General features: G+C 36.4%; 1 protein-coding gene across 1 annotated transcript; it reads left to right on the plus strand.

Moving 5' to 3' along the window:
* The first annotated feature begins 18,444 nt into the window (after window positions 1–18,444).
* Window positions 18,445–22,343, plus strand: LOC108467298 (receptor protein kinase CLAVATA1-like). The gene is made up of 2 exons (XM_017767909.2): window positions 18,445–21,640; window positions 21,730–22,343. The coding sequence occupies exons 1-2, from the start codon at window positions 19,057–19,059 to the stop codon at window positions 22,086–22,088; spliced, it is 2,943 nt and encodes a 980-aa protein (XP_017623398.1). The 5' UTR covers window positions 18,445–19,056; the 3' UTR covers window positions 22,089–22,343.
* Window positions 22,344–23,111: the final 768 nt, after the last annotated feature.

A 23,111-nucleotide genomic window follows, 5' to 3' on the forward strand; every position in this document is an offset into this window, starting at 1 on the left:
AAGGCAGCTTAAATAAATGAAATGTGTTTAAATATTTTATAATTGCATGTTTAGTCTAATTGTTAAGTAATTTAGGAAGGGTTGGTAGTGTAGAAAAAGTCCTGGGTTCGATCTAGGGCTTTAGCAAAATTTTGCATTTTTTTCTAAAGGACCCTGAGCATTAGGTGGAAGGCTTATTAATAAGGCCTGGTAAAATCTGACACAAGGAAACGCTTGGCCTAGAGGCAAAAGGCGTTGGTAGCAAGCAGGAAGTGCAGGGTTCGAGTCTTGGCTTTGGTGAAAATTTTTATTGCGCATATGATTAGTAGGGAAGCAGCGTTTAGGCCTTATAAATATGTTTGGTGGAAATTTGACACAAAGGATGCGCTTGGCCCAGTGGTATGATGGCGTTAGTAGTAAGGAGAGGTGCTGGGTTCAAGTCACGGCATGAGCAAAAGTTGTGGGTTTTTTTTTGGACAACTTGGAGGTCTGCAGAAAGACTTTATAATTAATTGGGAAGGAATAACGACACAAATAAGGTAGGTGCCGTAGTGGCAAGGGACATATAGCGCAGCCAAGAGATTAGGGGTTTGAATCTGAATAGTAGCAAATATTTTTAGGATAACCTGGTTACGAGTTAATAGGTAAGTGAATTAAATCTTCATTGGCTTTTGTTAAATATTTCTAAGTTCTTTCGTTTCTACACTCTTAAAAGCCGATTTTCTTTATCCTTTCCAATACTTTTGTTAACCCATGGTTTCTCCATTTATTTCTCATTTTCCCTATTATTCAAGAGTGTGATCGCTGGCTAAGTATTAGTTGATGGAAAAAGGGGGTTCTAGCAGAGAGGTTGGGACAGAGGCTCCTAAGTTTAAGCGACGTAAGGTGTCAGCCGTTTGGGACTTTCCATCTAGATGCGGAAGGGGGACTACGTCAGATTTCGAGTTACATAGGCAGATCGCAGCCGATCAATCTAGTCAAGGCAAGTATAGGTTTTTCTTCAGTAAGTAGTGGATTTATGTTGAATTAATGGGATGTGACTGATACAGTATAATGTTGAATATAGGTTCAGTCGATTATGAATACTTAGTACTCCAGGTGATAATGTGTGTACTTCTACCCTATCATAGCTTGATATAAAGCTGAAGGTGTATACATACACTTCACACACATAAGTAGATCGGCAAATCCCGAAAAGCCGAAATGTCAAAAAACTGAAATGTCGAAAAGCCGAAAGTTTGGCTATGATAGTCTTGCGAGTCCATGAACACTCATAAGAGGGAAATAGATAGGTTATCTGAGGTTCCATGGGCGATTCCATGGACTTGGGCTGTGAATTGGCCAACAAGGCAGTATGGGCTAAATGGGCCCGATGGGCTATTGGGCCCATAATAGGCAAAAATTGATAATTGATGCTATGTGATGGAAAATCGTATGTGAGCATGGCTGTAAAAGTGATTGGGCCTAGTGGGCCATATAGACATGATTTGGGCCTATTGGGCCTAGTGGGCCATAAGCATGTATGTGGACTTGTTTGGGTTTGTAAGGGGTTATGGGCCTAATATATGATGACTGCATAAAACTTAATTAATTTATTGAGACTGTGGACAAGTCATAGGGTTTTGGTGTGGCAACGGGTATATGCATGTCTAGGATTGGATCTAGGGAGAGCTTGGTACTTAAGCGGTCTTAATGACTCACCTCCTCTTCTCTAGAATCCTACCTGGTGCATAGTATCCATTCATCTTAGCTAACGGGGATTTGTTAACGGGCCAAGGTAAGTAAAAACCCGTAATAAAGGAAAATTACTGAAATGCCCCTAAGGGCGAAAATGACTAAAATACCCCTATGTGTGGAATGTAAGATTTATGGATGTTACATGTATATCTGCTGCATTCATATGCATTCATATGATATTCTATTTAGGTTGCATATGGGTTGGGAATTATGGAACAAAGGAAGTATATTAGGATCGCATGGTTGTTTGACAACCATGGATCCACCGACGGCTATTAAGCCCAATATATGATTGGCAGCTTGTTGCAATGAAGGTAGTACCGCAACCGGGCTACCATTGATGTGTATCGGTTAGGTGGGTCAATATTTATATCCCCACATAATGTGTATCGGGGGACGGAGTTGGTGTGTAGCGGTTGGATTATTGGGGTGGGATGCACAGCATTGCACGTATGATATTATTGTGATATTATTGTGATGTGGGCTTCGGCCCAACTGAGGCTAACATGGGCTAAGGCCCAAAGGCCACCGTTATTGAATTGGGCTCAAGCCCAAAATGACTGATGATTGCTTTATATTCATTGAGGGTTGTACACACTGAGTTTTCGAAACTCACCCCCTCTTTTTAAATTTTTCAGGTGATCCTCAGCAGGCGATTCGACGGATGGAGGGACTTGGAAGTGGCCAACTAGCATAAAAAGTTTAGACTTAGTCTTTATGTAATTTTCAATATTTTGATTTTAAAGCAATTGAAGTGTATCATTTTAAAGAAGGGTTTTCAATGAAAACAAGGTTTTCGCTAAAACACTTCAATGTGACACGCCAGATTCGGCCATAACATTTGGGTTGGGTTTGCGGTGTTACAGGTATACTAACTTATACAATACGGCCAAGTCACATGCCCGTGTGCTAAGTCGTGTGCCAATTAGGGGGTATACTGACTTGTACCACACGGCCAGTCACACGCCCGTGTGTGAGACTACGTGGAGCATACTGACTTCATTTTAATATCAGCACCAGGGGACATACAGCCATGTAACATGACTGTTTGTCACACATGGCCAAGACACATGCCCGTGTCTCTGCCCATGTGGACAAAAATAGGCCATTTGCAAGGCCAATTTACCACCCCATCATACAATTTGGCAGCCAAAAACATCAACCAAATCCATAATTTATACAATATCCATTTCAACCAATTTCTATACTCAATTCATCTCCATTTACCTAATCAAATACTTGTCAATTCAACTTCCAAAATCATACTTCATCAAAGCATTTTTCAAGTATTTAAAATCCACAATTCAATTAAACATACTCATATCAAACATGCCAAAATAAGCCATTTTTATTAGCCAAACATACATCAATATTAACATCATTTACAAGCCAACTCTCATGGCTATAATCACAACCAAAATACCACATCTAACCTATACATGCCATATACCATATATACACAACTCAAAAGTACCAAAAAGATGTATGATACTATGACGATGTTTCCGATGACTTTCGGATCCGAGCTAGCCTTGATTTACTATAAAACATAGAAAAATAACACGAAGTAAACTTCATAGCTTAGTAAGATCGTATGTAAATAACTTAATTCATCAAATAATGTAAATCAACCAAATTTACATTAACTACAAACCTTTCTCATGTCTTAAAACATGATTAAATACCATTCCATTGAAATTTCTCTATTTAATACTCAAATAAGTTCTGTATATACCTAAATCGCCTTGTACTAACCTCTTTCTCAACCACATCATTTGTTTACCCGTTGAATCATTCAGAATAGAAATTGGATACTCAATAGTCACATACGATAAGTACCTATACCATGGCCTGTAACCAAATCAAGGTAACTTATCTGAAGAACAATTATCATGGCCCGAAGCCAAATCATCTGATATGCATGGCCCGAAGCCAAATCTGTAACACCCCTATAACCCGTGTCCGTCGCCGGGGTGGGTTATGAAGAGTTAGTGATTCAAAATTTAATATTTTAAAAACATACACAATAAAAAAATAAAATAAAAATATACATCGCCAAACTCAGTTAAAGATCGAAATTCAAACTTGTATCGACATTCAAAAGTAGCCATATTCACATGGCTTATATATAAGTACATCTCAAAATATCATTCGCTTAAGTCTATTCCATACATGCCATACTAGCTTCAAAATATAGTAGTACCCCAAAATGACAGATAGTGTAACGAGTAGTGATGATTCCTTTCCGAAAGGGTAACTGGAATCAACAATCTATAAAAAGAGAACGAATAAACGAAGTAAGCTTTCAAAGCTTAGTAAGTTTTAAGCATCACAAATAATTAAAACTTATCGAAAATCAAAACATTCATTTAAACAGACTTATTCTTAATTCAAATTGCTTCATGGCTGAATACACATAAACATAAACATAGATTCTCAGCACATATTTTTCTTTTACTAATAGTTCATACGATGCATTTAAAATAAATAATCTCATATATTAACAACATTTGACCGAATAGGTCATTGCTTTACTCGTAGAAATAACAATCATTCACACTTAAGTATCATTCTTTAATACTAATAATTCACAAACCATTGACTGAATGTACATGAGTACATAATCAAATTTTAATATATAATTCATATACAAATATACCATGACTGATTAAATCATTCTCATATTCGCAAATATAACCATCAATTACACTTATATATATAAATGTATATATATATTCTTCTTTGATGCTATGATTCACTTGGAAATCAAATCACCGATGTGTAAGTAATACGTACCTGAACATCTTAAATGTATAGTACTTAGTCAATGATGGTTTACTGCGAACATTCAATATCGTAGTCTTACTTAATTACTGGCATTAAGCCTGCCAGGTCTTAGAACTTGAAACCAATTACCAGCACAAGCCTACGGGAATTTAAACCCGGTATAATACCAGTTGAATCCTGCAGGACTTTTGCCCGGACATATTTCCAGCACGTAGCCTGCGGACCTTAAGTCCGGTTATAATTCCAGCACATAGCCTGCGGACCTTAAGTCCGGGTATAATTCCAGCATATAGCCTGCGGGTCTTTAAGCCCGGATATAATTCCAGCATATAGGCTGTGGGTCTTTAAGCCCTGATACACATCAAATATTATGCATATTTAATCATATATTAACACAACTTATTCAACATATCACATTAGTAGTCATTTGCTACGTTCGGATAAAAGCTCCATATGAATACCATCATTTACATTTCGATTCGAAAGCCATACATAAATATCACATATCAAGGCATCATCAATTATATACTAAAGGTGACTACTAAAAACTTACCTCGAATATTTTCGAACAGTCTCGGATCGGCTATTCAACTACTTTCTCTTTTCCCTTGTCCAACCTTGGTTCTCTATGCTCTTGAGCTTAAATTCAACAATTTTAAACTAGTCATTATTCGACTATTCAAGTATTACTTTCAGAATATAATATATATATATATACGACTTTCACACATATAGATCATAGTAAGTTTATAAGGAAACATTAAGCAACTCGTTAACAAATTTTTATCAATATTTACCACATAATCACAAATTCACAATAAGCTGTCTTCCTGAGCAACAGTTACTAAATTATTTATAATTGGAGCTACCAAACTCCAAATCAATTTCCGTAAAATTTCCCTGACAATAGACTCATATATATTTTATCCATAAAATTTTCAGAATTTTTAGCTTGGCCAATCAATACCAGATTTTTCTTAAAGTTTCCCCTGTTTCACTGTTTGATTAATCTGACCACCCTTTACTTCGAATCAAATTTCTAATTGTACAGTAGTCAAAATATGTTCTCGTTGATTTCATTTAAAACTAGACTCATTATGATTTAATTACATAGTTTATTCAGCTTCTAACTCCACTCCCACAATTTATGGTGATTTTCCAAAATCACATTACAGCTGCTGCCCCAAGCAGATTTACTACAATTTACTATTTCACAACTCTTTGCATTCATATTATTTAAACATGTATATCACCAATCAATTTCATCACATATCTATAATTTCACTTATAAGATATTAACCCTAATGAGCTCATAGCATGATCATACATAACCGAATTCAAGTAGAGAAATAACCACAACCAAAACACAACTAAAACCAACTTAAGAATTTAGCCATTTTCGCATGGCTTGTATATACATTCATTCCCGAAATAACTGACTACAAAACCAGCCTATACATTATACCAAACTTACTAGCACATATAATCTTTGACCGAATGTTATTAACCCAAGCCACCCATACTATTCATTAAGACATCTTCAATGACCACATTCGGCACCCATAAAACACTTACTAACAATTAAGTTAAAATAAAAATTAAACATAACTTCACCTTACTCAACAATAGTTGATTAAGATTTTTGTCCATTTTAACCGTTTATAGAAATTTTTACTTAGTTCATACTCATCTATAACTATTTCTAATCACATACTACAAAACATCATCAATTTAACATATAGGAACATAATCGAATGCTTCATGTATCACAAACTCAAAAATTAACCCATGGGTCACGTTATAAGCATCAAAAGAAACTCAACTTCACAAAAATTCCAAAAGAATCACATGATATTATACCTTAATCTATACATTCTCCAGCCGAATGTCTTAGCTCCCTTTTTCTTTTCTTTTCTTTATGGTTTCGGCAAAATGAAAGAAAGGATCATAGAACTTTGTTTTTATCACCATTTACTATTATAAATTCATTATTTCACAATATAAAAATCATTTTATCATAAAATGCTTATTTCTATATTAATTATATATATATAATTCCCACCAAATAAAATAAAAAAATAGAACCCATGATTACATGCATGTTGGCCGGCCATTTACATTTAAAATTGGTCTATTTGACATGCAAGTCCCCCATAATACTAAAACATAAAATGTTTGGCTACTACACATTTGCCTATCCCATTTTCAAGGTTTCTCAACCAAGTCCTTTCAAGTAAAATTCCCATTCATAAGACTAAATTAAAACATCAAATTTTCACACATGCACTATCACACATAGAAGTTATGAAAATAAATTTTAAATAAATTTTTATGACTCGGTTTTGTGGTCCCGAAACCACATTCTGACTAGGGTCAAATTAGGGCTGTCACAACTCTCTCCCCCTTAGAAATTTTCGTCCCCGAAAATCTTACTAGCGAAAAGGTTAGGATAACGTTCTTTCATTGAGTCTTCTGGCTCCCAAGTTGCTTCTTCAATCCCGTGTTTGAGCCACAGTACTTTCACTAATGAGATTTTCTTATTTCGTAGTTCTTTTACTTCACAAGCCAAAATACGAACCGGTTCTTCTTCGTAACTCAAATCAGATCAAATCTCAACCTCTGATGGACTAATTACATGCGATGGATTAGATCTATAACGTCAAAGCATCGAAACATGAAAAACATTGTGAATCTTTTCAAGTTCAGGGGGCAGAATCAATCTGTATGCTACCGGCCAAACTCGTTCGGATATTTCATATGGCCCGATGAACCTTGGACTCAATTTGCCCTTTCGACCAAATCTGAGCACCTTTTTCCAAGGTGAAACTTTAAGAAATACTTTGTCTCCGACCTGATACTCAATGTCTTTTCGTTTTAAATTCGTATACGACTTCTGACGATCTGAAGCTACTTTCAGACTTTCACGGATCACTTTTACTTTCTGTTCAACATCTTTAATCAAATCAACCCCAAAGATTTTACTTTCACTGAGCTCAGTCCAAAATAACAGTGTACGACATTTACGACCGTACAAAGCCTCGTAAGGTGCCATCTTAATGCTTGATTGAAAACTATTGTTGTAAGTGAATTCAATCAAAGGCAAATACCTTTCCCATGAACCACTAAACTCAAGGATGCAACATTTCAACATATCCTCGAGTATTTGAATTATCCGCTCGGATTGACCATCGGTCTGAAATGTAACTTGGTACCCAATGCTTCTTGCAATTTCTTCCAAAATCGCGATGTGAATCTCGGATCTCTATCCGACACAATAGAAGTAGGTACCCCGTGTAATCTTACAATTTGAGAAACATACAGTTCGGCTAACTTGTCATGTGAATAATCTGTACATACGGGAATAAAACGAGCCGACTTTGTGAATCTATCAATAACAACCCAGATCACATCTTTCTTGCTTGGTGACAAAGGCAACCCAGATACAAAATCCATCGTGACTCGATCCCATTTCCATTCAGGTATCATGATCGGCTGAAGTAATCCCGAAGGCACTTGATGTTCTGCTTTCACTTGTTGACATATCAAACACTTCGAGACAAAGTAAAAAATGTCTCGTTTCATACAATGCCACCAATACTAATGTTTCAGATCGTTGTACATTTTCGTACTACCCGGGTGAACTGACATTCGGCTGCTATGAGCCTCGCTCAAAATCATCGAATTCCTTGTTATGCCTTTTGGATTGAAGAACGCTCTGGATGTGTTTATGGATTTGATGAATAGAATATTTTATCCATACTTGGATAAGTTTGTTGTAGTGTTCATAAATGACATTTTAATTTACTCTAGAGATGAGACAGAACATGCCGAACATCTGAGGATCGTTTTGCAGAATTTGAGGGATAAGCAATTATATGCCAAGTTCAGTAAAAGTGAGTTTTGGCTTCAGGAAGTTGGATTCTTAGGCCACATTGTTTCCTGTAATGGTATTCGGGTTGATCCTAGAAAAATTTCTGCCATTGTTGAATGAAAGCCTCCAAGTAATGTAACCAAAGTTAGGAGCTTTTGGGGCTTAGCCAGTTATTACCGAAGGTTTGTAAAAGGATTTTCTATGATAGCCACTCCTATGACAAGACTGATGCAAAAGGATGTTAAGTTTGAGTGGACAGAAAAGTGCCAACAAAGCTTTGAAAAGTTGAAAATGCTATTGACAGAGGCGCCAGTGCTAGTACAATTGGAACCAGGGAAAGAATTTGTAATCTATAGCGATGCGTCCTTGAATGGACTAGGATGTTTGCTTATACAAGAAGGAAAAGTTGTAGCTTATACTTCGAGACAGCTGAAACCTTATGAGAAGAATTATCTGACTCATGATTTGGAATTGGCCACCATAGTATTTGCCTTGAAGATTTGGCGCCATTATTTGTTCAGGGAAAAATGCCATGTCTATACCGATCATAAGAGCCTCAAGTATTTGATGACTCAAAAAGATTTGAATTTAAGACAACAGAGATGGCTGGAAATGTTGAAATATTATGAGCTTATAATTGATTATCATCCGAGAAAGGCGCTGACACTTTGAGAAGGAAATCTCTATTCGCTTTAAGGGCAATGAATACACAGATGACCTTATATGATGATGGTTCCATTTTAGTTGAATTGAGAGCTAGGCTGACTCTTCTCCGTCAGATTTGTGAAGCTCAAAAATCTGATGAGGAATTACAAGCTAAGAAAGCTCAATGTGAAGCAACCAATAAACCCGACATTCAAACTGACTCCAATGGATGCTTGAGATTTTGGGGAAGAATCTGTGTTTTGAAGAATGCCGAGTTGATCCAGACTATTTTACACGAGGCATATAATAGTCGTATGTCAGTTCATCGGGAAAGTACAAAGATGTACAACGACTTGAAGAAAGTTTTTTTCGGTAGAATGGCATAAAAAGGGATATCTCAGAATTTGTGACAAGATGTTTGATTTGTCAATAAGTTAAAGCTGAACATCAAGTACCCTCCGATTTACTCCAGCCTATTGTGGTCCCTAAGTGGAAATGGGATCGGATCACTATAGATTTCATGACTGGGTTGCTAGTGACTCCAAGAAAGAGATGTACTATTTGGATGATAGTCGATAAATTGACTAAATCAGCCCATTTTATACAGGTACACATAGATTATTCTCTAGATAAGTTATCCGATTTGTACATTTCAGAGGTTGTTAGACTTCATGGTGTGCCATTGTCGATTACTTCGGATAGAGATTCGAGATTTACATCACGATTTTGGAAAAAGTTGCAAGCAATTTTGGGAATGAAACTATATTTTAGTACTACTTTCCACCCACAAACTGATGGACAATCTGAGAGAATAATTCAAAACACTTGAAGATATGCTTAGATGTTGTGTTCTTGAGTTTCAAGGTAGTTGGGAAAATCATCTGCCTTTGGTTGAATTTGCTTACAACAACAATTATCAGTCTAGTTTAAGGATGGCACCTTATGAGGCATTATATAGTCGAAAGTGTCAAACTCCTTTGTATTGGACAGAGCTTAAGGAAAGTAAAATTTTTGGAGTTGATTTGATCAAAGAAACCGAGGATAAAGTTAAGGTGATTCAAGATTGTTTGAAAGCAGCGCCAAATAGAAAGAAATCGTATGCAGATTTGAAACGAAAAGAAATTGAGTATCAAGTGGGTGACAAAGTATTCTTGAAGGTATCACCCTGGAGAAAGGTTTTAAGATTCGGTAGAAAAGGCAAATTAAGTCCTTGTTTTATTTGGCCTTATGAGATTACAAAGAGAATAGGACCGGTTGCCTATCGCTTAGATCTGCCATCAGAGTTGGAAAAGATCCATGACGTGTTTCATTTATCCATGTTACGTTGATATAGATCAGACCCCTTACATGTGATTACCTCGATAGAGGTTGAAATTCAATCGGACATGACTTATGGTGAGGAATCGGATAAGATTTTGGCCAGGGAAGTTAAGCAACTGAGGAACAAAAGTATTGCCCTTGTGAAGGTATTATGGCATAGGCATGGGGTTGAAGAAGCCACTTGGGAACCAAAAGAGACTATGAAAAGTCAATATCCAAACCTGTTTACTGGTAAGACTTTCGAGGAAGAAAATCCCAAAGTGGGGAGAAATGTAACATCCCAAAATAGGGCCTGGTCAGAATAGTGGTTTTGGGACCACAAATCTGATGTTAAAATATTATTTTTATGATTGTTATGAGGTTTAAAATATGAATATATGCATGTGTTAAAGTTTCATGAAGAAATTCTAAGTATAATATGTTCAATTGGAATTTAGGGACCGAATTGAATAAGCTGCAAAATTTGTGTTTTAGAAGCAATTGTATGAAATTGCTTTGGATTATTAATTAGGAGGTCTTAAAGAGAAATTTTCCCAATTTCTAATTTTTTGGACAAAAATGGACTTGTATGGAAAAATTTGAAGGAAAGGCTTTAGGGGTTTTTTGGTCATTTGGTATATTAATGAAATAAAAATGGAAAATAAGCCAAAAATCAGCTCATTCTCTCCATGTTGCTGCCAAAATTTTAGGGTTCTCCATAGCTAGGGTTTTCAAGCTTTCCAAGCTCTATGGTAAGTGCTCCCAAGCCCCGTTTTTAATGTTCTTCGTATTTTTAAAATCCTGGTAACTCGCTCTCTCTATTTCTGCCCATATTTCATCCTAGGGTTCATGTTTAGAAATTTAACCATGCATGAGAAGCTTATGTTTTGATGAATTATGGAAGGATATTAGAGTTTAAAGGATGGTAAACAACTTTTACTATGTATATTTTCATGAAAAAGGCTTTAAGGACTATTTTGTAAAAGTTGTAGAAAAGGGTAGAAAAATGTGAAAGGAAGGAAAATGTGGGTTGTTATGAACATGAAAAATGTTTGGCTAGGCTTGGGCAACTAAGAAATCCCATACATTGTATTATCCAAGCCTAGGGAGTAAATTACAAATATATGAAAGTATAGGGGTAAAATAGTAATTTTACCCAAATACAAATTTTGGATCTTTTGAGTAATATATGTATTAAATAAGCTAAATTTGGTATTATAGATCAAGAAAATTGAGATACGGGCCTTGATCAGGGAAAGAACAAGGTTTACGAGGTTTAGGCTCGATTTCTAATATTTTGTACCGAGGTAAGTACATATGCAAATAAATACATTAATTATTGTTATTAAATGATTTTATTGATATATGTATGCTTAATATGCTTATTTGGCTATGTTGATAATATAACATGTTTTGATGCTTTGCTATATGATTATGAGACGTTGGCCATATGAAAGAAACCATTATGCTAGTACGTTCGGTGAAGGTTTGGAAGTCTAAAATCCCGTTTGAACTTTAGGAATAGTTGAGGATACAAGTGACATGTCACTAGGATAGTTATGTGTGTTATGAGCTCATTTAATATGTGATACATGCTAGAGTCCGGGTGCTGGGTATCCCGAGTTGTGTTCGGATACTCTCTTAGCTCTTTGTGTAGCCCTGTTGAGAGCGGCATGTGACTCTGTGATATGAGGCACTTCGGTGCACTTTCTGTCAGGTAGCCAAGGCTACGTTCAGGCACTTCTGTACATTTCTTCCCTGTGTCTGAATCATATTCCAAGTGTTCAACGGGTAACGTAATATGAATTTCGAAAGTAAAATTTAAGTAAGCCATATGTGCGCAAGATGACATAGGTATGTACTAAAACCCTCTGAGGACTTAGTATATGATGATATTATGAAATATATGTATTTGGATAAGCATGTGCATATGAATATGAAAGGTAAGTATACATATGACATGATGAAAAGTATCATAATGGATAAGTAATTATGCTTAGATTATCAATAGTTGCAAAATGTAGATTATTTGTATGTGTACTTACTAAGCTTTATAGCTTACCCTCCTCTCTTTTCCCTTCTCTTTAGATACGTCAAGCTAGTTCAAAGAATCAAGAGACGTCGGAGCTTGGATCACACTATCTTCAAGGATTTTGGGTATAAAAGGGTTCAATTATTTTGGTCATGACATGTATAGGAAACTTGTCTATTTTGCGTATATGTGTCACGTTGAAGTAGCCAAGTGTAATGGCTCATTTAGGCATTGATTATTTTGTATGTGGCCATGTGATTTGGTTCATATTAATGATTGGGATGTATCCCTAAGTTTACCTTTGCAAAGATGTGTATGTGTCAGTTTGATGGATGACTATTTATTTGCTTGTATGTGGTTGCGTGATTTAGTACTCATAATGGATTGATAATAAGGAATATGGTAAACCATGAGATTGGTGTGGAATGACTAAAAGATAAGGTTGTGTGAACACTAATGGACTGGTATAAAAAGTGGTTATTGTGATGCTATAATCTCGCATGTTTAAGTGTCCAAATATGAAATGGGATATGCCATTGAACATATGGAAGTGTATGATTGTTTAAAGGTGACCAATGGCTTGGAGAGTAGCCTCTAAATGGTCTACACGGGTAAACAGACAGGCATGTGTCCAGGCCATGTGTGTCATACGGTCAGCCCCATGGGCATGTTGTTCGACCGTGTGTCCCCTGCACCTTGAATTTTAGGTTAACATACATAGTAGTAAACACACAAGCAGAGGCACGGTAGTGTGTCTCAACTGTGTGGAGGATATGGCCTCTAGCCACGGGCGTGTGCTTGGTCGTGTGCCTCAAATTTGTATGATGACGTCATAAATAGAATGCTCGCTAAAATCACACGAGCTACCACACGGGTGTGTCCCAGGCCGTGTGAGGGACACGGGCCAAGGACATGGGCATGTGCTTGGCCGTGTGAAAACCCCTGTAGATTCGAATTGGAAAATAAATCCAATAATTCAACACAGTGGTGGGACATGGGTGTGTCCCCAAGCACACGGGTGTGTGCATTGCCTCCACACGGGCGTGTAAGGCTTTAACCTAGAAATTTTCTTAGAATTTTCGTGAGTTCTTGGTTTAGTCCTGGACCGCTAATGATGTATATTTTGGGCCTCGTAGGTCCATAATAGGGATAAATTGACTTTAATTGATTGGTTTTAGTTTGAATGAAATTTTATGGCCCGGTTCTGTATGTTTGGTTCTACTTAAGTTCGGTAATGCCTCGTACCCTGTCCTGGCATCGGATACGGGTAAGGGGTGTTACACAATGAGCATACGTTACATGATAGCTATGGGGTCTGGGTCTTGACTTGATAAAAAGGCCCGTGAGTAGCTCAAATGTGAGCGTTTCATAGTACGAGGTAGCCCTGATTTCTTATATGGCATTTAGACGCAAATTCCTCTCGTATCCATATGTATTTCGAGAGTTCAACGGGTAACCCGTAGATTTAGTTGGTGAATACTTTGATGAGGTATGTATACCGAACTCATGGTTAGGACCTGAGTAAAGAACTAGGTGTATTAAGTATACATGAATGAAAGGAAGAGTAAGATACAGACGTTAAGTGATCTATATCTTTTGAGTATGACAAGCTACCATTGGATGAATATGATTTTCTTATAATTACATTTTATTTGCATATATGTACTTACTAAGCTCCCACGCTTACCCTCTTTTCTTTTTCTTTCCTTATAGTGCCACCAAGCTAGCATCGGGGGTCTAGTGACATCAAAAGCTTCGATCACACTATCACTCAAGACCTCAGTATAGCTAGTTTTGTTGTTTTGTTTTCTGGCATGTATAGGGACTCGAGTCTTTGTTTAGTGTTTTGTTAGTTAGCCATAATGTGTTGGCTCATATGATGAACATGATACTTATTTTGTATAAGGCCATGAGTGAGGGTCAATACTCATTTTGATTTATAAATAGAAGATGATATTTTCATGGATGAGTAAATTGCATAAATGAAATGTTGTCCATTGTGGTTATTTTGGCTATGTGATGTGCCTTATGTTAGCATAGAGTGATTTTTGTGCAGGTTACATAAGTAAGGGTGACAAAAAGGCTTGTAAATAGCCTTATTTTGTCCATACGGGTAGGCACACGGGCGTGTGTCTAGGTCGTGTGTGACACACGGTTCACTACATGGTCGTGTGATATGGCTGTGTGTCCTCTACACATAAGAATTGTAAGTCAGTATGCATGGTAGTAAACACACGGGTAGAGACACAGCCGTGTGTCTCAATCGTGTGAAGGGCACGGCCTAGTACACGGGCGTGTGCCTTGGCTGTGTGGCCCTTAAGTATTGCTGACGTCAGAAACAGAATGTCCAAGTTTTTGCATACGAGCTAGGACACGGGCGTGCCATGGCCGTGTGGAAGACATGGGCTAGAGATACGGGCGTGTTCCAAGCCATGTGAAAACCCCTGTAGGTGTGCATTTAGAATTAATTCCACACGGGTATAGGACACGGGCGTGTCCCTGTATTGCTTAGGCCGTGTGAGCCACAAGGGCCAATAGCACGACCATATTGAAATGTCACACTGGCGTGTTGCCCCTCCCACACTAGCGTGTGCCCCTTTGTTAAGAGTTATTTTCAGAGTTCTTTAAAAGAATCAGATTGTTTCCAAATGGGTTCCAATGGATGTTTTGGGCTTAGTAGGCTCTTATTAAGGAGTTTATAAATAAAATTGAAAAAGTTTTAATTTGACCATGTTTTAGTGTTATGAAAATGTCTATATGCATAAGTTTAAGTTAGGTACTGCCTCATATTCCGACCCGACGTGGGGCACGGGTGTGGGGTGTTACACATATATACCAACAGATTATTTATCATTTCATCTTATTCACATAAATACTTTATTTAATTTCTTGATATAATTTCGGATGCACCCTCATGGTATTTGCATATAAATTAACATATCAAAATCATGTCTCATATTGACATCAATATTTCATATCAATTCAATATATGTTCAAAATACGATTTTTATATTTTAATCTCTATTAACCAAATCGGATACAAGAATAAATACATAGATCAATTCAACATCACACCAAATATGCATTGAAGTGCTAATCGGACATAAATGCTCTGATCCAACCAGCCATGCCAAAATATGCTTGTACCCCAAGGTATTTCAGTTGTTGATACATTATCGACCCCCGGGGTATTAAAGAACTATCAAAATATGTATGCACATAGTGCTAAATCTCCCACCTATCAATATAGACCTTATGACATGCGAGCTATACCTGTGATTTTATCTGAAAACATTAATAGCAGGAATCCCATTATTAATCATCACATAATATATAAAGAAAGTATATACATATACAAATCACATACCAATGATCATAATTACAAAATCAGGTATATAAGCATTTTTCAAATAAAACCATATTGATAGTTTACTATTTTCAATCTTTTGACAATTCAATCATATATATTTATTTATTTATTTTACGAACTCGAATTATGAGAGCATAAACCATATTAGCCATTCGTTAATGGTTTTGGATTTCCCTTTATCCTAGGATGGTCCTACATCAATTTTAGCTGTGAAATTAAATCTGAATACAAAAAAAATTATTAATCACACAATTCAAATACAAACCAACACATTATATACATGAATGCATTTTATTTGATTTAGTCCTCGGATTCCTAATGTCCAAAACGTTCGTATCTCACAATCTACCCGATCGAATTTAAAATTAACTTCATTAATATAGTATAGGGACCTCATGATACTATTATGTTCTATGCAACCTCAAACTTCCTTTCTTTTACTATTAAGGAATCAACTAAATTACCTAAATGAAAATTACACTTAAATCAATAATCTCTTATCACATTTTTAACTCATTCCTGTCATGATTTCAGCTAAACTCAAACATGCATGTAATTAAACTCTAAACATTCAAGATTCTCAAAACTTTACACGATTAAAAATTGATTAATTAACGATTCTACATCTTAGGCTCTCATTAAGTAGTATTAATTATCCATAATTCAACTTACTAATTTCTTTGTTGTTTGCTACGAAAATGAAAAAAGAAAAGAACAAAGTTTTTCTTTGGGTTGGATGGTAAAGGGGATAGGAGAATGAGAATGAAGCTAAGACGTTTTCACTCCTCTTTCCCACTTTATTAACTTAATTAATTAAAATTATTAAACCAAAATCAATGGTTATCAAGCAATAATCAAAACAATGGTGGGATCCAACGGTTGCATACATTCCAAGCGACTACCCTTTATTTAATGATGGTAGAATTGCTAATTAATTACCACTGAAAGACCTATTAAGTCTAAACTAATTTTCATTTAATTCAATAAAACCTAACAATTCAACCTTCCGGATTCATACTCAACACGTAATTAACCTATTTGAATTATTTACTAACTCAACTCAATTTATTCAATCTAAAACCAAATTTTTACGACACCGTTGAAAACTGAATCGTTACACCTTGTCCTTTCCTTAATTTCAAGGAAGTTCAATAATCAAAACCCTAAATTAATCTTGACACTCATGAATATAAAGATACTACCAAAAAAATACCGTGAAAAAGAATTTTTTTTAAATACTTATTGTAGAAATTTTTTTTTCACCATATTCAAAAATTAAAAAAAAAAACATTCTCTTTTCATTATTTCTCAAATTGTGCATTTTTTAAATATTAAACGACCTCAACACTAATTGATGTTGAGGTTCATGTGGTTAATTTTACCCTAGCCTCGTATTCATATGTATTGAGGTCAGGGTTCTTTACCAAAAAATTTGAGAGAATTTGATTTCCATAATTTGGGACATGATGAGATGATGTTATATAATTTCAACAGTTACAAGTGTTGAGGTTAAGCTTTTTTTTCAAAGATATTTTTGAGAATCTTATACTTGTATCGATACAAATTTAACTTGTAGTACCTAACATTTGTTGTCAAGATTAGGGTGATTTTGATTTAGTTCAATCAGATTTTTTAAATTTTCTGAACCATCCATCATAATTCGGTTTAGTTCGATTTGGTTCTTAATTTTTTATATGAATTTATTGTTTTTATTTTTGACTTATTTTGATAAAATGAGCTTTATTTTATGACTTTTAAATATTATTTAAAAAATTAGATCTTTTTCATAAATATTTCTCAAAATAATAATTCTTTAAGAACTTTTAAATTATTAACTATTTTAAATATAAAATATTTATTTTTATATCATAAAACTAAAATTAATTATATATAAATAAAAATAAAATTTAATTCAATTTCGGTCATCGTGATTTTTTAACTTATATTCGATAAACTATCTAAATATCTCGATTTGAGTTTATTTTTATTCTTAGCCCTAGTGAGGGTTAAGCTTTCATCTTTTATTGTTTTTCCCTATGCTCCTGATATTTGGACTCTTAAAATTACAAAAAAAAAATTAATATCCATTTGACTCTTTAATCTATACCTTATCTCACAATGTAGCATATCTATATTCATGATATAGTCATGTTTACATTATCTTTTTCATGAACACTATCATATGTTATTTTATAACATAGTTTATTTTTTTCCCTTGGGAGTTTTCTAACAAGCTAATGGCCCAATCATAAATGTTGCTTAAACAAGAAGACAAATATTTGAATGAGATGATGAAGAAATTCTACTTTGGATGTCAAAGCACTTGGATGGTTAGAAGAAGCTGCAGAATACTTGGGTTGGTCCATGAACAATTGCATAAGGGATAGGGAAGGAAGCAAAAGGAGAAGTTAGTGCAGAGGCAATCAACAATGGTCCCCTATTTTGTGGACGGTCCCGATCGGAGAAAAGAACAAAAAGAGTAGACTTTTAGCTCACTGCCAAAAAGGAGTCAGAGGGAGAAAAAGGTGTTTCTTCGGGAAAGGACATTCACAGCCTTTAATCTGGGCCCAGCAATTGACCCCCAAAGCCCATCCTCTGTCTTCATCACTCCCCCAAAAGACAAAATCCACATTCATCTTTCATAATCCCAAATGCTCAAAATAATAATAAGATATATATGGTATAATATTTTTACCAAGCTCAACCTAGTGAATTTGACAGTTTTTCCGAGTGATTTTTTTCTTTCAGAAAAAGAAAAAACAACTGGCGTCTGACAGTAATGCAGTGGGCAGCTGCATTTATAATAGGGCCAATCTTTAGAACCGGCAGATCACGCCGTCAAACCAGATGAGTATGGTACCCTTAGCAATTCACAGTCTCTAAGCCCCACGTAAAATAGTAACCTTCATCAACTCCGTCCCGAGTTAACGTTTCAAACGTTCTTCCTGCTGCCATGGGGACCCTCCCTCCCTCCCTCCCTCATGTTTGACTCACAGAGCTGACAAGCTTTAAAAACTAGTAAATTCAACGTTAACCCTTTCTGTGTTCTACCATTTTCAATTCCATGTAGTGTACGATGCGAACCATGGGCCATCGTATTGCCGTGTCTTTAGCGGTTTCATGCAATCCAGACTCCGCTCCTTTCACACACTCTCTCCCTGACTTTTTCAGAGTTCAGATTTTGTATTTGTTTATTTCATATCCAACATTTGATGCTTTGGGAACTACGATCCTCTTTGCGATCCAATATACAGTACAACTCTATTTAACGTAGTGAGCTACTGATAGTAAAGCCTTCACCTCTATCTGAGCTCAGGAAAAGAGAAGAACACTGAAATGAGAAGCTTTTACAGTTATCTTCTCTGTGTTTTCTCGACTCTTCTACTACTCTTCTCGGCCATCGTCTATGGTTCCAGTGATCTTGAAGTTCTGCTGCTGCTCAAGTCTTCAATGATTGGACCCAAAGGTTTGGGACTCGAGAACTGGGAATTCTCTTCATCTCCATCAGCACATTGCCGTTTCTCTGGTGTTCAATGCGATGAGGATTTCAGTGTTGTTGCTCTGAACGTGTCGTTTGCTCCTCTCTTTGGCACCATTCCTCCTGAAATTGGGCTTCTCAACAAGCTAGTCAACCTCACTATTTCTTCCGATAGTCTTACGGGGAGGATTCCTGTGGAGATGGGTAATTTGACTTCTCTTAAGATATTCAACATCTCCAACAATGTTTTCCAAGGCAGTTTCCCTGGAGAAATCTTTGCAGGCATGATTCACCTCGAGACTCTCGATGCTTATAACAATAACTTCACGGGTGTTCTTCCCATTGAGGTCGTCAATCTTAAATATCTCAAGCATTTATCTTTCGGAGGCAACTTTTTCATGGGAGAGATACCGGAGGAGTACTCTGAAATCCAGAGCTTGGAATATTTGGGTCTTAATGGCATCGGTTTAACAGGGAAAACTCCTGCCTTTTTGGCTCGTTTAACAAACCTCAAATACTTGGTAATCGGATACTTCAACGCCTACGTTGGAGGCATTCCACCTGAGTATGGGTCATTGAGTCAACTCGAACTTCTCGACATGGCAAGCTGTAACCTAACCGGTGAGATTCCTTCGAGTTTGAGCAATTTGAAACACTTGCACTCCTTGTTCCTTCAACTCAACCGTCTCACCGGCCGTATCCCTTCTCAACTCTCTGGTTTAATCAGCTTGAAATCACTTGATCTTTCTATAAATGAACTCACAGGGGAGATACCGGACAGTTTCTCTGCTTTGAACAACATTACGCTTATAAATTTGTTCAAAAACAATCTCTACGGTTTGATACCGTCATTCGTAGGCGATTATCCTCATCTTGAAGTGTTTCAGGTGTGGGGAAACAACTTTACGTTTGAATTGCCCCAGAATCTGGGGCGCAATGGGAAGCTTTATAAGCTTGACGTTGCTTCGAATCACCTCACTGGATTGATTCCTCGGGATTTATGCAGGGGGGGGAGGTTGGAGACGTTGATTATGATGGAAAATTTCTTCTTTGGTCCACTCCCTGAAGAACTTGGCAACTGCAAGTCTCTTACCAAGATTCGTATCATGAAAAACCTTCTCAATGGGACGATTCCAGCTGGGATTTTCAACTTGCCATTGCTGAGTATTATGGAGTTAGGCGACAATTTCTTCTCCGGTGAACTTCCATCACATATGTCGGGTGCTTCGCTTGGTCAGTTAAAAATTTCAAACAATTGGATCAGTGGAAAAATTCCTCCGGCAATCGGCAATTTGCGGAGTTTACAAGTTTTGTCTCTTGAAATGAACAAGTTTTCAGGTGAAATCCCCGGAGAGATCTTTAATATCAAATTGCTTTCAAAGATGAACATCAGTGACAACAATATTACTGGTGAAATCCCACCTTCTATCTCTCGATGCACTTCTCTTACTTCCATTGATTTCAGTCGGAACAGTTTCACTGGTGAAATTCCCGACGGAATCGACGAGCTCAAAGATTTAAGCATTCTCAATTTTTCAAGGAACCAGCTAACTGGTGAAATTCCGGCTGAAATCCGTAACATGATAAGCCTCACAACTCTTGATCTCTCGTATAACTGTTTGGTGGGCAGAATTCCCATTGGCGGTCAATTTTTAGTCTTCAATGATAGCTCGTTTACTGGAAACCTCAATATCTGTCCTCGTCACGTCAATTGCCCATCTTTGGCAAACCAAACTAGAGGTTCAGGTCATGGTCACGCAGTATCCTTCACTGCTTCAAAGCTCATAATCACAATCATTACGTTTATGATAGCTTTGCTACTGATAATCATCACGGTTTACAGAATTAGAAGGAAGAGGCTTCAAAAATCACGAGCCTGGAAGCTTACTGCATTCCAAAGGCTGGATTTCAAAGCTGAGGACGTGCTGGAGTGCTTGAAGAATGAGAATGTTATAGGCAAAGGTGGAGCTGGGATTGTCTACCGCGGTTCAATGCCGGATGGTCTCGATGTTGCGATTAAAAGATTGGTGGGCGGAAGAAACGATCGTGGATTCTCGGCAGAGATTCAAACTCTGGGTCGAATTAGGCATCGAAACATCGTGAGATTGTTGGGTTATGTTTCGAATAAAGACACGAATCTGTTGTTGTATGAATATATGCCTAATGGGAGCTTAGGAGAAATGTTGCATGGGCCAAAGGGTGCACATTTGCAATGGGAGAGAAGGTATACGATTGCCCTGGAAGCTGCCAGGGGACTGTGTTATCTTCACCATGATTGCTCTCCTCTGATTATACACAGGGATGTGAAGTCCAATAACATATTGCTTGATGAAGACTATGAAGCTCATGTAGCGGATTTTGGGTTGGCTAAGTTCTTGCAGGACGCTGGTGCTTCCGAGTGCATGTCCTCCATTGCTGGTTCCTACGGCTACATCGCCCCAGGTTTGTACTTATATGAATTATCGAAGCAAAAAACAGTATTATAGTTAATGGCTAACTAGCATTGGCCTTGTTGTGATGTTAAACAACAGAGTACGCCTACACGTTGAAGGTTGATGAGAAAAGCGACGTGTACAGTTTCGGTGTTGTGCTGCTGGAGCTGATAGCAGGAAGAAAACCAGTTGGGGAGTTTGGAGATGGGGTGGACATTGTGAGGTGGGTGAGGAAGATGACATCAGAACAACCCCAACCCTCTGATCCTGCTTCAGTGTTGGCGATTGTAGATCCCAGGCTAAGTGAATATCCAGTGACGGCAGTTAACCATCTGTTCAAGGTAGCCATGATGTGCGTTGAGGATGAGAGCACTGCAAGGCCATCCATGAGAGAAGTTGTACACATGCTCACCAATCCACCAGAGTCTGCCCAAAGGCCAAACCTCCTCACCTTTTGATGCTTAACTGCTAATCAATCATGCTCATGGACTTTTGCCGTCCTACGAAAACATAGAAATCCGTAATAATTTTCTAACCAAGGTTTTGGGTATCGGAATATATTACTAACCTGCCATAAAGGGTGAATATGTTTGTGTTTTATGTTTATTAGAATCATGTTTCTATCATTGTAAAATTGCTGCTTTCCCTTTTTTTGGTTGATAAATTGATGTATAATTTAAAGCTACGGAGTGAAAGTAATTAGTATAGTTCTATGTTTTGTGCTTCTCGCTTTTTATTTCCTTAACACTTGACATATTATTTGTTTGTGGGTAAATTAGTGATGATTTAATTTTAAAAATTATAAAATAATTATTAAACTATTTAAAATTCACATTTAAAAATCATGGTTGCATCATTTGCATCTATCAAAAAAAAAAATTTTCTCTTTACAATTTAATTTTTTTATGAAATATTTTTTGAATGTCACAATTTATTTAATTAAAATTTAAAAATAATTTTTTTATTTTGATACTAACCATTAGATTGATTTAGATTTAAGTTATGTTTTTCTACTTGTCGATGGATATTGATTTATTGTACTAATTATCAAATCGCCACTTGGAGTTCACTAGTGAGACTTTTAAAAAAAACTTTAAAACTTACTGACTTAAATAAAAACATTCAAATAACTCAATGACTTATATGAAAACATCTGAATAGTTCAATAGTCATTTTGTAATTTTTTAAAGTTAATTAACGAAAGCATAAATTTTTAATGATTTTGAGTGTAGTTTATCTTTGTTAGTACATGAATTAATTCAGTTCTAAATCTAATGAGTTTTAAGTGATTTGTAATACCTTATATCCGATCCAATTTACCGGATCCGACATATTTAACAAAATTTTACAGTCTATGAAAATCATATTGTATGTACCTCTTATTTATTTAAAATCCTTTCTAAGATAAAAGGGTTGAACGAAACCTTCATCGTTCATCCCATGTGACACCCCTAATGTGACCCTAGTCGGAGAGTAGTTTC

Source organism: Gossypium arboreum, chromosome 3 (assembly GCF_025698485.1).
Source record: "Gossypium arboreum isolate Shixiya-1 chromosome 3, ASM2569848v2, whole genome shotgun sequence".
NCBI classification, from domain to species: domain Eukaryota; kingdom Viridiplantae; phylum Streptophyta; class Magnoliopsida; order Malvales; family Malvaceae; genus Gossypium; species Gossypium arboreum.